Raw genomic sequence first — 16,666 nt, 5'->3', positions numbered from 1 at the left:
TGCTGCAGTCCCGCGCGCGCTGATTGACACTGACCATTTGTCAGAGTGTCAGTTTTGGGCCCCCCTCTGCCCGGGGCCCGGGACAACTGACCCGTTTGTGCCCCCTGTCGGCGGGCGTGACGAGAACAGTACTGTTTTTTGCCTACCCGCGGGACCCGGGTGTAGCGCTGACGTCACGTGTGAACTACCCTATACCAGGGGTCGGCAACCCGCGGCTCCGGAGCCGCATGAGGCTCTTTGATGCATCTGATGCGGCTCAGGTGTTGAAAACAATTATGTCGCGGAGCTGTGTACCTCGCGCAGGCAGTCGTCAATGCTGGCTGGCGAACACTCCTCACCAGTTGGTGGCAGTAATGCGCACTGAAAAGATGTTTGCCAACTGCCAATAAACTCCAGAAGAAGAAATAATACTTGCTGAGTGGCTGCAGAGCGAAATAAACACAGTGAGCGCAGAGAAGGCGGCATTTTCAGATGCTGTTTTTTTGTAGTAAATTCTACAAATGACAAGGGGACCACGGGACCTAAAATAACATGGAGTCATTGATGAGGGTGAAGAGAGCAAAACAGCAGTCATTTCTATATCTGACGTTTGTTCATTTTCAAAGTGAGGAAAAGCGAACAGTGCTTTGTTCGAGGCTGTGAGCGGAGTCCTGCGCGGCTGAAGTCGAGCTGCAGGTGCCGCCTGAACATCTGATAGCTCGTCTAATGCAGCTGTTAGCTTGTTAGCTGGTTAATGACAAGAGCTCGTTTACGTGCGTAACTTTCCTGGATGTGATTAAAATGTGTTCAGATTAAGAGAAAAGTATTCCGAGAGTACCGTTTATATGGGATGAAAATCAAATAATCCAACCATGACGTGCGTTTACTCGCACCAAGTTTTATTCAAAATAACTCTGACATTAGCAGAGTTGATGATTTCCATAAAACAGTAGAAGTTTTATACTTTGTACGAAAAAAAAAAAGAGGCAAAGATGCATTGGTTCTGCTCCGGGTCCATTCTGTCGCAAAAAAAAGTGTTATATGCAGTGTGATTTAATTTAAAATTTCAAAAGGCCGAATCTAGCCCATCAAGGCAATTTATCCGGCCCTCAGGAGCCAAAAAAAGGTATTTCATGTCATTAAGTAGAGAAATACAGCCTTTTAAAGTGTATAAAGTAGCTGAACCTGTGTCTCCTGTAGTATTTTTTAACCATGTAGTAACAGCATCCCACCACTAGATGTCAGCTTTCCCACAACACATTAAAACGATCCAAAAAGAGGAAAAGAATGGTAATTTAATGAGTTTAAGGTGTAACTCACCCCAATATCAACTTTTGTTTGCAGATAAACTGTTTAAACTGGGCCTTATGGTGCTACTTTTATGTTACTGTGATTTGATTTTATAATTTTTCTTGAGAACAGGAATGAACTTCTGAAATCATCCATCATTTATCATCTATACAGGCTCAGCCGGCCCTTTTAATGACTTCATGATGCCAAAGTGGCCCCATGTAGAAATGAGTTTGACACCACTGGTCTATACCCACTTATCCACGCATTAGCATGTAGCTAGTGATAAAAACACGCAAAATGATAAGAGCTCTGAACAGCTATGATTAAATAATTTAAAGCTTATTTGAGGCCGATCAGGTATGATTTCAGTACTACTTTGATGTATGTTTCTGTAGTTAGGTCGGGTCGAGGCTGTTTCATATTCCCACCAGAAGGGAACCACCAGAGTTTGTTTGGAAGTGAACCAAGACCACCTGAAAAAGTGGGCCTCAGCCTGGTTGATTGGTTTGGACCAGAGCTCGCTTCAGCGTATTCACAGCTGCACAAAATATTTAAACCAAGAAGGAAACAAACTCTGGTCCATTAAAAGCAGAAAACATGTGGCAGGTGTGAATAAACCCTTAATCTGTGGAGTAAAACAGGTCAGCTGAGTGAAAAACAAGGAGCTCAACCAAAGAGACTCTACCAGCTCTCAACCAGACACGTTTGGTTGCAGCTCTTCTGTCTGCTGAGAGTTTTGTAAAGGTTTTAGAGGTTTTATATAAGATGCATTATCAGCAGTTAGCAAACTAAACTGATATGAATATGATGTGACCTTTGAACTCTGTGTCCTGATCAGTGGCGGCTGGTGCTAAAAAAAACTGAGGGGGGCGCACACAAACAAACAAATGAAAAACAAACAAAGCAAATCTTAAAAAATAGCACTATTTGAACATGAATTTTGCCCTCCTTTCCTTCTGCCCAGCAAATTTCTCAATTATATTCTTAATTGTTAAAGTCAGTCATCTCTGTGACTAGTCTTTTCTCCATTGACAACATGGCCAATGCATTCAGCCTGTCCTGAGTCATTGAGTTTCTCAGAAAAGTCTTGATTCTTTTCAGAGTTGAAAAGCACCTTTCAGCTTCTGCTGTGGTCATGGGTGTGGTGATGAGTATATTCAAGAGCGTGACAGTTTCTGAAAAGACTTCTTCTAGATTGTTTTCCTGATTTTAATAACATTTGCTGCCATTTTTTAAGGCTGTGTTATGAAATGTGTTACAGCATTTTTGTGGGACAAGATTATACAAAATTCAGTAACCAAATGTTTTATTCCCCATTACCCATAAACTTCAGTACAACTTAAATAATAAAATATCTTGCTGACAAACATTACATCAACATACCTACACAGCATAGACACAACTAAAGGTATTTCTAACTACAGCGCACATCTTCCTAATATATTAAATAACATTACAATAAACCAGTGTAACAGTGATTTTCCACAACAACTCACCTGCAGCAATCCTTTCATGGTCTTCTACACTGAGTGTCCGACGCTTCTTCACTGGCTGACTATTACCTACACTGCTTTATCCAACCATGGAGTGGAGAGATCACTTGCCTGCTGCTGAATTCGTAAATTAAGACGATCCGGTCCAAGCTCCTTTATCCTGTTTTTTTTCTTCAAGTGAACGCTTTGTAAAAGCATTTTTTTGTAAAGACAAAACAGAATTTTCTCTCATTTTGAAACTACTCAACTTTGCAAGCATAACCGTGAATCAACCTAACGAACTGCAGCTGAGCTGAGTCGAATCGGGGATTGTCCAATCACACAATGTTTTTAAAAAAATTAGCCAGTACTGACACTCTACCAGTAATGACACAACAGAATAGGTGTGTCCGGGACGCAGAGCAGTGCGCCCCTATGGAAAACCCTAGATAACCAATTAAAAGTCAGCCTCAGATCACGTGCTTGCCAAAGTTGACTCGGCTACATTCACTCCCATTAGACCGGCGCCCTGCACATAGGAAGTGTGCACAATGTGAGCAATTAAATAGAATTATGTATTTACTATTTTAATAAATTCTAACATGTCTATTGGACACAGTATGAATAAATACATTTCTAAGTACTTTGCAGTTCAGAAATCATTTATTATCTAAACTTTTTAAAGGGGGCGGCGCCCGAGCGCCCCCTACTGGCCAGCCGCCACTGGTCCTGATGCCTCTAGAGTGCAGTCAGGAAACAGGCAGCAGGTTTTCCTGAAGACCCAAACATCCATATTCTTTAGCAGCAGCAATTCTTTTATTTCTGATACTGTGGAGAGATTTATGAGTTTTGGTGACTCAGTCATTTGTTTTGAGCAGAAACCTGCAGTGAAACAGTTAAAAACTTACAGCTTCACTCTAAGAGCCCTCCTCTTCCTGGAATCAAAGCCTGATAACCCTCCCTGTTCTTCCTGCTCTCAGACACTCCTTGAAGCTGGTGGAGCAACATCTGCTGGAGCTGAAAGCTGATTGGCTGCAGCCTCTCTGCTCTGACACGTGATTCGTAGATCAGAGCTCAGAGCTGTTGCTGTTTTCAGGAAATGAAACTCACACAGTCACTGTGACCGAGAGGAGAAATGGAGCAGAACCAGCTGGACGGAGAAACCTTGTCCTGTTCGATCTGTCTGGATCTACTGAAGGATCCGGTGGCTATTCCCTGTGGACACAGCTACTGTATGAAGTGTATTAAAAACTTCTGGGATGAAGAGGATCCGAAAGGAATCCACAGCTGCCCTCAGTGCAGGGAGACCTTCACACCGAGGCCCGTTCTGAAGAAAAACACCATGTTAGCAGCTTTAGTGGAGCAGCTGAAGAAGACTGGACTCCAAGCTGCTCCTGCTGATCTCTGCTATGCTGGACCTGAAGATGTGGCCTGTGATTCCTGCTCTGGAAGAAAACTGAAAGCCATCAAGTCCTGTTTAATCTGTCTGGCCTCTTTCTGTGAGAAACACCTTCAGCCTCATTATGATTCAGCTGCATTTAAGAAACACAAGCTGGTGGAGCCCTCCAAGAACCTCCAGGAGAACATCTGCTCTCGTCATGATGAGGTGATGAAGATGTTCTGTCGTACTGATCAGAAGTGTATCTGTTATCTCTGCCCTGTGGATGAACATAAAGGCCACGACACAGTGTCAGCTGCAGCAGAAAGGACTGAGAGGCAGAGAGAGCTGGAGGTGAGACGAGAAAACATCCAGCAGAGAATCCAGGACAGAGAGAAAGATGTGAAGCTGCTTCAACAGGAGCTGGAGGCCATCAAGCACTCTGCTGATAAAACAGTGGAGGACAGTGAGAAGATCTTCACTCAGCTGATCCGTCTCATCCAGAAAAGAAGCTCTGATGTGAAGCAGCAGATCAGATCCCAGCAGGAAACTGAAGGGAGTCGAGTCAAAGAGCTTCAGGAGAAGCTGGAGCAGGAGATCACTGAGCTGAAGAGGAAAGACGCTGAGCTGAAGCAGCTCTCAGACACAGAGGATCACAACCAGTTTCTCCACAACTACCCCTCACTGTCAGCACTCAGTGAGTCTACACACTCATCCAGCATCAAGATCCGTCCTCTGAGCTACTTTGAGGATGTGACAGCAGCTGTGTCAGAGCTCAGAGATCAACTACAGGACATCCTGAGAGACGCATGGACAAACATCTCACTGAGACTCACTGAGGTGGATGTTTCACTGTCAGAACCAGAACCAAAGAGCAGAGCTGGATTCTTGAGATATTCATGTGAAATCACACTGGATCCAAACACAGCATACAATGAGCTGTTACTATCAGAGGGGAACAGGAAGGTGACATGGATGAAACAACCTCAGTCTTATTCTAGTCATCCAGACAGATTCACTGGTTGGCCTCAGGTTCTGAGTAGAGAGAGTCTGACTGGATGTTGTTACTGGGAGGTGGAGTGGATAAAGGGAGTTTTTGTAGCAGTCGCATACAAGAATATCAACAGAGCAGGAGGAGGGGATGAATGTAGATTTGGATGGAATGACAAATCTTGGGCATTATATTGTTACCAAGGAGGTTATAAATTTGGTCACAACAACATCTGGACCTCCGTCTCAGGTCCTGATTCCTCCAGAGTAGGAGTGTACCTGGATCACAGAGCAGGTATTCTGTCCTTCTACAGCGTCTCTGAAACCATGACTCTCCTCCACAGAGTCCAGACCACCTTCACTCAGCCGCTACACGCTGGAATTAGGTTCAATGCATATTTTGGTATTTTAATTAGCACTGGGGACTCTGCTGAGTTCTGCAAACTCAAGTAAAATGAAGTATTTCTGATCTCTTTGAATACTTTAAAAGTTTTTAATTCAATCATTTTTTTTTAATCTTTGCTGTTAAGGTTTTTCAAGTCATTCATCAACAATTTTCTGTGCAACAATAGTTCTTTTTAGGTTAAAATATAAACTTCTGAGTTTTTTTAGAAGGCTTATCTAAGTCATTTTCTAGCCAATGAAGCTACAGGAGGAAAACTCGATTTAGTTAAAAAGGTAATTTCTTCAACAATAAAAAAGTTACTGAGGTTTTAAAGTTTGAAGAACCTTCTTTTGTAATGATTCAGAATGAGGACCCAGTATTCAGCCAGACATTGAGAATGCTTCACAGAGTTTATTGCAGAGACGATGAAGGTGGATAAGGCAGGCAGACAAAAAATAATCAGAGGCAGAAAACAGAGCTGACAATCCAGGCAAAAAATAAACTGACAGGAACTGGGCAGACTCAAAAACAAGAGAACAGATCAAGGTCAGGTAACATACAAAAATGCAGGAGAGCTCTTACCCGAGGACTGGTGAACTAGGGGTGAGAAAAGAGACATGAGGCATGGGGACAAGAGATGTGACGTTCTGGCAGGGAAGCAGCAAAAGAGACGGACTTAAAAAGGCAGGAGAACAAAGGAGAGAGGGAGAGCCAATTAAAGAGACCAGGTGGAAGTAATCAGAAGGAGAAGGAATGGCTGAAAGACTGACAGGAATAGTGGCAGGGAACAGGACAGAACTAAACTGAAAGCTTGCAGAACCCTGACAGAATAATATAAAACAAAGACCAAAATCAAACCCAAACTATTCCATAATCCAAAAGTAAGACAAAACCTAAAATCATGACATCTTTGATCTTTTAATTGATGTTTCTCACAAAATGTAAATTAAGTCTTTAGAAGTTCATCAATTCAAGCAAATTAGACATCCCCTTCAGTTTTCTTTATAAATGTTAACTAAAAATTGAGCATGAAAACAAATGTTTGTTAAAATGTAAATATGTGCATGTCTGTGAAATATTGCCAAATAAATCACCATTTTCATGGTTACAACTAAGATCTCAGATGCTTTCATTTACTGAACCTTTGCAGGTGATGAACACAAACCTGAACCCTGGATCTCATCTCCAGATGATGCATTTTTCCTGCTACCAGAAGTGCAGCAGATAAAAAGTTTTCTCTGATTCTGAAACATATTGATTATACAGTGAATTACACAGAAGGAAAATGTATCATCTAAAAGGTTTTATACCCAGTCTATAAACTAAACCAAGGAAGCTGAACAACAGTAACACCTTATCATCAATCAGCAGTGACTCATAATTAGCATCACTTCACGATTATTATTACAATCCAGACATTCAGCTGCTGAAGTTAACAGAAAACAACGTTTCCTTAGACGTGTTTATCTGGATATTTGGATTCTCAGCTGGATTTCTACATGTTTGATGAGAAGAAGGTTGTTTCACAGACAGAGGTACAAACTGAGGCCGATTCACAAAGCTGTTTATAGCTGCTAAATCTTTCCTAACCTGAGTTTCTGTCTGCTTCTAGTTCTGAGACTAGACACAAAGGCAGATCTGCTGCTAAAGTTGCTTCACACAGCAAACTCCCTCTTTGCTGAAGCCGTTTGAGTCCATTTAAAAAAGGCATTCTGCATGGATTTGTTATCAGGCTGGTGGAGAAACCCTGGACTAGATGATGGAGGGAATGGAGGCTGGGATCCTGGTTGCTGACGACGGCTCTCTGACAGACGCTTTTCCTTTGGACATCTTTAACGTGGCTGTGGTGCTAGAGGAGAAGATCAGCCTTCATGACCTCAGAAATATTCCCAACACCTTTGTTCATGGGAGCAATCAGCTGCTTTGACCTGGAGGATCTCCACCAGATGAAGTCCTTTTTGACATCCTTCAAAGAGTCATGAAGGTTAAACCAGACCAGAGCTCTGCTAGGATTCATGGACTCAGAAATAAAATGCTTTGGTAGAAGCTGTGAAAGACTTAAAAATATAAAGCCTTATGAAAACAAGCCTCAGCCTGTTTAGTTCTATTCTGTTCAAATTATTGAAGGTTTTTAGATAAATACTGATTTTAAAAAGCTGCAAACACTGTTCTGACCTCCAGCTTTGATCATTTAGAAATGAACATATCTTTGTTTTTACGTCCAGTTTTATAAATCTGAGAAGAGCAGAGGTATCACATCAGGAATCATCCACAGCAGATTTATCCACTAAAGCCTTTACGACAGCTGAGGCCAACAGCAGATTCTGAGCTTCTTGGTTCATGTAAGCAGGTTCTCTGTCCAGCCTCTGGAGGTTTCCGCTTTCTGTCAACTTAAAGAAAATATTTACTTTGGTTCAACGGTCAGTTTGCAACGGTCAAGGATGACGTCTCCTCTCTTTGTTGAAGCTCTGTTAGAAATAAACCAGCAGAATTCAGTCTGATGTTGAAGAAAACACATTAGCAGATGTTTCATTCGTGCAAGTTGACTTTCAGTCCCTTGATAATGTGAATGAAATTAATCCAGAAATGTGTGCTAGTTAATCAGGGCAAGGACAGTTTTTCTGCTTTTATAATTTGGTTTAACTTGCTGTCAGGGTTCTCTGTGTTTCTGGGCTCTAACTCTGCTTCACAGGTGGCTGCAGTTGACAGGTGGGCATGGCCCACACCTGCGGCTCATCAAGGAGCTTTCGTCTCAGAGACAGCTGGAAGACACCAGAGTGTTACCCCGTCGTGGTATTCCTAAGCCACTGATCTGTCTCCCGTGCCTCGTGTCTGTGAGTTTTTGGAAGCCCTGTTTTTGGACTAACTCTGTCTCCTGTTATTCTCCAGTCTTGTCATGTTTGGATTTACTCACCTGTCTTGGCGTTGTGCTCAGAGAACCAGCCTCCAGAATCCCCGCCTCTCAGATTTTGCTCTGACATCTCCACTCATACTCCCTTGGTGGTGCCAAGCCGGGTGTGAGAACCCTTTCCTGAATTCACCTGGTTCATCAGCTACACTCCGGTTCTTCCAGCTACTCCTCCAACCTGCCGTCTCAGTGATGCTGCCTGGGCCCCTCGCCTGCATTCCATCTGCCAGCCCTCCTGTCACTCAGCCACCAGTTACCATCAGCGAGTTAGGGTCACAGAGTTCCCTTGTCACTTATCCCCCCCGGACAGGTCTCCCCAACCAAACGGTAAGCGGCGCAGCTTCTGGTACATTTTCCCCTGGTTCGATCCTTAGTAAAACAAATCCTCTTTCTCACCATAGTCGTTCCAGCTCTGACGTTCAGACCTCGCCAGTCACACACACTGTGTGCCTTCCCATTGCAGAGCCTTTAAATAAACATCTTAAAACTGTTTCTGCTTCCGTCTGTGTCTGCATGTGGGCCAAACACCTAAATACCATGATACTTGCAGTATTAGTGTGGCAGTATGCTCTGCTGGCCCTGAACGCAACATACAGGTGCCTGAATCTAATTGGTTGTGGCGCTGTCTGTATATAAAGGGCCCTCCCTCATCTGGTAGACATGTCTTCTTTCCGGTTCAGACCTCGGTGTTTGCTAGTGCTGCATGCCAGCTGCATACTAACGCACGCACGCACGCACGCACGCACGCACGCACGCACGCACGCACGCATGCACGCACGCACGAATGATTGACATTAATCTCACATCAGTTATTCCTGTGGTAAGAAGCTTCCCACACCTTTAATGTTTGTTTAGCTTAGCTTTAGCTCAGCTTTACCTGTGTATCCAGGTGGCCAGTACACACTGTTTGATTCCCCTTCCTGCCTGAGGCACTACACAGAGCTCAGTGGTAAGTGAAAAGCTCAGTCTCTGTACACTTCCAGATCCTATTTTTGACATCTACTTTTGACAGACGCTGCTGTTTGTCCTTGGCTGGCTGTTTGCCAGACTGCTATTCCGAGCTGGTGCTCGCCTGCTACCTTGGGTATCCATTGTCTGCTGCCTACCTGTCAAGCTGGTTGGCGTAAAGCTGGCTCCTGGCAGAAAGGAGTTATCATTAAATCACAAAATAAAAAAGCATGGAAAGAGTTTGCAAAGTTAATTGAATCACTGGCATTATTAAGGACAGAGGCACAGCAAAACACAGACACACTGACCCAGGTGTACTTTCTATCAGAAAGTAGAGCAACAAAAGTACACAAAGTTGATGAAGTCACAAATTCCCAGAAAAGTTCAGTCACAGCAATAAAGTTATGACCGGGTGCCTTGTGGGTGTCTAACAGGTGGGGGTCTAGAGATGTCAGAGGAAATGTTCAGGTGTAACGTTCTACATTTGACCTTGTTGTTCCAAATGTTAGCCCAGCTCTTTGAGCAGCTTGGTCCTGCTTTTTACTATGAAAGGTAACATTTCCACATGTCTTTGGCCTTCTAGCTCGACTCTGCAGTGTGTAAAGACATGTCCGTGTCAGACACAGAAGTTTCTGACGTGACATGGACGGATAACGGCACCTTCAACCTGTCAGAGGGACACACTCCACAGACGGAGAACTCAGAAGGTCAGAATAACAGATTTATCCCAGAATAAACCAGTTTATCTTTTGCTAATTCGTTAATCTTTGCTTCTTAATCATGTCTCGGTCCAACACTGTTTCCTTCAGATCTTGATAAAGAAGAATTGTTCACTTCTGGTCTCCCAGAATTCCCTTCTCTTGATAACGGCACAACCACCAATGATGACGACGACCTTAGCCTTGACCTGTCCTTACCTCCACCTCAACAAGCCAAATCAAAACAACCCCCTCCTTCCCCACACAAAGACCAGCCAGCCGACAGGACCCTGGAGCTGGTCAACAAGATGGCAGGCGACGCCATCACCGCCGCCGTCACAGCCGCCATCCAGGAGAGAATAGAAGCAGCAGTCGGTTTCATGGCGCCAAGCGAAGACCCCGAGCGGTCAAGGCCTCCAGATCCGACCCGGTTGCTGGAGCTGGCCGAGGAGTCCGACAGCGAGGTGGAAGACTTTGAGCTGTTAGACCAGTCCGAGCTGGAGCAACTGGAGGGGGAGCTGGGGCTCGTAGAGGAGAAGACAAAGCCCAAAGAAGAGGAACAGGCCAAGACCGACAAAGCAGCCTCTTCTGGATTCTTCTCTAAGCTCCTCAGGCGCCACTGATTCCTGAAAAGTTTGGCAGGGGAGGGTAGATGGTCACAGAGGACATTCACAAAGGAGATAGGGAGTTTCTGTCACGTTTTGCTTATTTTTCAGGAGAAAATATTACCATTTGTATCTTTAAGAGCTAACATTTACATTTGAAACCGATCAGTTTCAAGAAATATGGAGCTTGATGTTCACCCACTTTAGTCAGGATACGTTGATCTGATCACGATCTGAAAGCAACAGGACTTCCTGTCATCTAACCTATAGTTTTATATCTATGCAGTAAAGCTCAGCCTGGATGAAGAAAGGACTGGCAAGCCTTTGATCGGTCGGTTAATTATCATAGATTTCTATGATGAACAAAACTTAAAGTTCGGTCCGTGGACTTTTATGTAAATAACTGGCCAATCAATTAGAGTATTTGTAAAATTTTATCAAAGAGATTATTAGGTTCTAAGAGACAGAAGTCATATAAAAATGGTAGATATGGCTTTTAGTGTGGGTCCTGTTTCTAGGCCCCTTTCACGTCATCACCTCTGTCACACATGTCACTCCTGCATTCAGATAAAGGTTTATGTTCCTCTACCGTCAGTTTAAGCCCTGGTGTAGTGAAGGAACACCTTCAGTACTGTCATCAGTTGATCAGCAACTTATGAGGAGGCAGTTATGGCAGGTTTCCTGTGCAGTGAATGTGGGCAGCTGAACATCTCATCCTGCTGAATAGTTTTAATCCAGTGCAACGGTCAGAAGAAATAATACACTTTCTCAGCTAGTCACACTGAAGCTTTAAAGCCTGGGGTTAGTGTTAATGAGTTGTGCTGCAGTACTAATAGTTACTGATACTGATATTGCATTATAACTGTATTATAAACTCCATTTCATGCGTTTTCTTGATCCTTCTCCTCATTAACCCTTCAATCTAACAATGATACTGTAAGTTTATATTTGACAGGCTGACAGATATAGCAAGTGTAGCTTGCATTTTAAACCAGAACTTCACTTTGCCTCCCGGCATTCAGTGCAGCGGACACTTTGTTACAATTTGGAGGTGTGGGTGCTGCTTCCGAGCTGGGAACTCAGCAAACAGCAATTTCCCTGTGCAAGATGTCTGGGCTAGGTGGGGGTATTTATTGCCATAAAGGGTGTGGCTTGTTCATTGCCAATATGGACACAAGGATTTAACTAGAGCAATGACAGCCAGCAGAGTTGGTCTGATGAGGCTGGCGCTTTAACATGAGGCCATTGTGTCCAGGTTTGCTTCATATCTTCGGAGGACAAAGCCATGCAGGTGTGACCTAACCTCACACTGTGTATACTCTGCCACAATGTCCCCATGTTTTATCCTGGACCTCGTTGCACCGCTCAGTGGTAATGAACAACAACCCCAACAGGGAACATCTCTGTGTGCTCAAACCAGTTAGAGAGCTCTTTCTCTGGATGATGGAAGTGCAGAGCACTCCTTATATGCACCAGAAGACCTTAACAAGGCCCTGTAAACACCATCCATGTTCTGGCTAATGTTTACTTGCATAACGAGGTTTTAATCTGGTTTGAAGGAGGCCTATCTAGCTGTAAGCTTGCTTGTACTATCCAAAGTTGTTTTCTTTAATGCAGGTAGGATACTGACTACTCATTAATCCTGCACAGAAGCTTGCTTACAGTGATCCAATCCAAACATTCAACAATCAACTGAAATTGGGGTTAATGCTTTCAACTGAATTCCCCACAAATCTAAAAACGTGAATGAGTTAATGACAATCACTGCATAGTTCTTTTTTTTTAATGCTCAGATTAAATTGTTCATGGCTGGATCATTGATGATGAAGGTTAAAAGAAGCTGATTTTTATTTTACTTCCTGTTCTAAAATCTATTATGTTCCTTTGTTTAATCTTCAAACGTTTCTGTTGCTTTTTTTTTGTCATTTATTCAGCAGCTGGTCTCAAAATAATATGCATGAATATCTAAACACATAAACATCCGACTGAGGATCTTTTAGTGCCTCCAGCTTGTGGATTTCTTGTGGCTCATTGCATGTCGAAGGAACTCAGGAGGGAGTGATGAGATCTTTCTGAATCACTTTTTGTGGCTCTGAATGATGCAGATCTTGTGGAGGTGAATGAGCAGAATGAGGATGTAGAGAGAAATTCAAAAGACTGAATGTGATTTATGTTGAAAAAATAAAAGAAACCAAGTTTGATAAAAAACAATTGTACTCACTTTCTATATTTATAACCTATTTTCATTCATTTGATTTATTATTGACATGATTATTTTCACCTTATAAGGTATTTGAGCTAGAAAACAATCTTATTTTTATGTTGGCTGTAGTTATGGCCTTCTGCTTTTAAATTGTAAGGTTATAACCACTAGCAAAAAGAAGAATGAACAGTTTATTCCTTATTCCCTGAAGCATTTATTTTCTGACAACCTTAAAAAGAAGTGACACAGATCCTCCTTTAAAAGTCCATTTCAACCTTTTATCACCAGAGAGCATCCGTCTATTGTCTATACCCACTTATCCACGCTTTAGGATGTAGCTAGTGATAAAAACACACAAAAATGATAAGGGCTCTGAACAGTTATGAATGAATAATTTAAAGCTTATTTGATCAGGTATGATTTCAGAACTACTTTGATGTATGTTTCTGTAGTTGGGTTTGGTCGAGGCTGTTTCATATTCCCACCAGAAGGAAACCACCAGAGTTTGTTTGGAAGTGAACCAAGACCAGCTGAAAAAGTGGGCCTCAGTCTGGTTGATTGATTTGGACCAGAGCTCGCTTCAGCGTATTCACAGCTGGACAAAAGGTTTAAACCAAGGAGGAAACAAACTCTGGCCTGTTAAAAGTGTAAAACATGTGGTAGTGTGAATAAACCCTTAATTTGTGAAGTGAAACAGATCAGCTGAGTGAAAAACAAGGAGCTCAACCAAAGAGACTCTACCAGCTCTCAACCAGACACGTTTGGTTGCAGCTCCTCTGCTGGGAGTTTTGTAAAGGTTTTTCAGGTTTTTAAAAAGATGCATTATCAGCAGTTAGCAAACTAAACTGATATGAATATGATGCAACCTTTGAACTCTGTGTCCTGCTGCCTCTAGAGTGAAGCAGATTTCCCTGAACACCCAAACATCCACATTCTTCTTCAGCAGTGATTCTTTTATTTCATCTTCTGATACTGTGGAGAGATCAGATTTTTGAGTTTTGGTCGTTTTGAGCAGAAAGCTGCGGTGAAACAGTTAAAAACTTACAGCTTCACTCTAAGAGCCCTCCTCTTCCTGGAATCAAAACCTGATAACCCTCCCTGTTCTTCCTGCTCTCAGACACACCTTGAAGCTGGTGGAGCAACATCTGCTGGAGCTGAAAGCTGATTGGCTGCAGCCTCTCTGCTCTGACACGTGATTCGTAGATCAGAGCTCAGAGCTGTTGCTGTTTTCAGGAAGTGAAACTCACACAGTCACTGTGACCGAGAGGAGAAATGGAGCAGAACCAGCTGGACCGAGAAACCTTCTCCTGTTCGATCTGTCTGGATCTACTGAAGGATCCGGTGACTATTCCATGTGGACACAGCTACTGTATGAAGTGTATTAAAAACTTCTGGGATGAAGAGGATCAGAAAGGAATCCACAGCTGCCCTCAGTGCAGGAAAACTTTTCTACCGAGGCCTGAGCTGAGTAAAAACACCATGTTAGCAGCTTTAGTGGAGCAGCTGAAGAAGACTGGACTCCAAGCTGCTCCTGCTGATCTCTGCTATGCTGGACCTGAAGATGTGGCCTGTGATTTCTGCTCTGGAAGAAAACTGAAAGCCATCAAGTCCTGTTTAGTCTGTCTGGCCTCTTTCTGTGAGAAACACCTTCAGCCTCATTATGATGTGGCTCCACTAAAGAAACACAAGCTGGTGGAGCCCTCCAAGAACCTCCAGGAGAACATCTGCTCTCGTCATGATGAGGTGATGAAGATGTTCTGTCGTACTGATCAGAAGTGTATCTGTTATCTCTGCCCTGTGGATGAACATAAAGGCCACAACACAGTGTCAGCTGCAGCAGAAAGGACTGAGAGGCAGAGAGAGCTGGAGGTGAGACGAGAAAACATCCAGCAGAGAATCCAGGACAGAGAGAAAGATGTGAAGCTGCTTCAACAGGAGCTGGAGGCCATCAAGCACTCTGCTGATAAAACAGTGGAGGACAGTGAGAAGATCTTCACTCAGCTGATCCGTCTCATCCAGAAAAGAAGCTCTGATGTGAAGCAGCAGATCAGATCCCAGCAGGAAACTGAAGGGAGTCGAGTCAAAGAGCTTCAGGAGAAGCTGGAGCAGGAGATCACTGAGCTGAAGAGGAAAGACGCTGAGCTGAAGCAGCTCTCAGACACAGAGGATCACAACCAGTTTCTCCACAACTACCCCTCACTGTCAGCACTCAGTGAGTCTACACACTCATCCAGCATCAAGATCCGTCCTCTGAGCTACTTTGAGGATGTGACAGCAGCTGTGTCAGAGCTCAGAGATCAACTACAGGACATCCTGAGAGACGCATGGACAAACATCTCACTGAGACTCACTGATGTGGATGTTTTACTGTCAGAACCAGAATCGAAGAACAGAGCTGGATTCTTGAGATATTCATGTGAAATCACACTGGATCCAAACACAGCACACAGTTATCTGTTACTATCAGAGGGGAACAGGAAGGTGACATGGATGAAACAACCACTGTCTTATTCTAGTCATCCAGACAGATTCACTGATTGTTTTCAGGTTCTGAGTAGAGAGAGTCTGACTGGACGTTGTTACTGGGAGGTGGAGTGGAGAGGGGAAGTTAATGTAGCAGTCGCATACAAGAATCTAAGCAGAGTAGGAGAAGGAAATTAATGTAGATTTGGATATAATGACAAATCTTGGGCATTGGATTGTTCCCAAGAAGGTTATAAATTTCGTCACCACAATATCAAGACGTCCATCTCAGGTCCTGGTTCCTCCAGAGTAGGAGTGTACCTGGATCACAGAGCAGGTATTCTGTCCTTCTACAGCGTCTCTGAAACCATGACTCTCCTCCACAGAGTCCAGACCACCTTCACTCAGCCGCTACATGCTGGGGTTTGGTTCGACATATTTTTCCTTGGTTTTTTCAGCAATGAGAACTCTGCAGAGTTTTGTAAACTCAAGTAAACTGCAGCACTTCTGATCTTTTTTATACCTTTTAAAGTTTTTTATTTAATCATTTTAGTGTCTTTGGTGTTAGCGTTTTTCATATCATTCATCAATAATTTGTGCAACAATAGTTCTCTTATAGTTAAAATATAGACTGTTCCCAGTTTTTATAGGTTTATTTAATTTATTGTCTAGCCAATGAGGTGACAGGAAGAAAATTTGATTTGCTTAAAGCAGTAATTAATTTAAATATAAAAAGTTTTAAAGCTTGAAGCAGCTTCTTTGTTCTTTTGATCGATCTTTCTCCTAAAATGTAAATACAATCTTTAAAAGATCATCAATTCAAGTAAATCAAAACATCCCTCTGTTTCCTTCATGAATGTTAATTAAAAAATTTCATGACACCAGAAATCGATCAAATAGATCAAATCTGCACCTGAACGTTTGTGTACCTGGTTCCTCCTCATGTTCTGCCCTCTACACGCCTCATTAATGTTATTGTGGATTAAAAATATGTCAGCTGATTGTCTGTTATTACATGGTAAAATGGCACCCACGGAGAAAAGCAAATAAACTCTAAAACTGTTTCACGGAGAGGAATACATTTTTTTAACTGACTCCAGAGGACCCCACCAGCAGCCAGCACAGGACCCACTTTCCCAAGCTGAGAGCCAAAGGGTTTTGGCAGAGAAATAAACAGGGAAAGTTAAATGGCTTATTCAGAAGGTTTACTTAATGCATTTCCACGGTGTCTTTAAACACGTGGAGATGACCGACATAGCTTCCGCTAGCTTCTTTGAACCATGCCATTGCTGATGTAATTCAAGTGTGTTTTTATGGTTATAAAAAAATGTTATCTCTACAAGG

At 42.9% G+C, this 16,666-nt stretch overlaps 2 protein-coding genes and 1 pseudogene across 2 annotated transcripts in view; all 3 read left to right on the top strand.

Moving 5' to 3' along the window:
* The window catches only part of retreg1 (reticulophagy regulator 1), a 54,182-nt gene extending 41,318 nt beyond the window's left edge, over nt 1-12,864 (top strand). The window contains exons 8-9 of the mRNA XM_036131290.1: nt 9,937-10,060; nt 10,163-12,864. Coding sequence (XP_035987183.1) covers nt 9,937-10,060; nt 10,163-10,674 — 636 coding nt within the window. The 3' untranslated portion in view covers nt 10,675-12,864. The remainder of the gene's footprint in view (nt 1-9,936; nt 10,061-10,162) is intronic.
* LOC105920106 (E3 ubiquitin/ISG15 ligase TRIM25-like) lies at nt 3,659-7,292 on the top strand. The gene is made up of 2 exons (XM_036131257.1): nt 3,659-4,350; nt 7,230-7,292. Exons 1-2 carry the CDS (start codon nt 3,880-3,882, stop codon nt 7,251-7,253), a joined length of 495 nt encoding a protein of 164 aa, XP_035987150.1. The 5' UTR covers nt 3,659-3,879; the 3' UTR covers nt 7,254-7,292.
* Nucleotides 12,865-14,131: 1,267 nt separating the features above from the next.
* LOC118560320 lies at nt 14,132-16,386 on the top strand (annotated as a pseudogene).
* Nucleotides 16,387-16,666: the final 280 nt, after the last annotated feature.

This window comes from Fundulus heteroclitus, unplaced genomic scaffold (assembly GCF_011125445.2).
Source record: "Fundulus heteroclitus isolate FHET01 unplaced genomic scaffold, MU-UCD_Fhet_4.1 scaffold_42, whole genome shotgun sequence".
Lineage (NCBI taxonomy): Eukaryota > Metazoa > Chordata > Actinopteri > Cyprinodontiformes > Fundulidae > Fundulus > Fundulus heteroclitus.
This window is presented reverse-complemented; position numbering and strand designations above follow the sequence as displayed.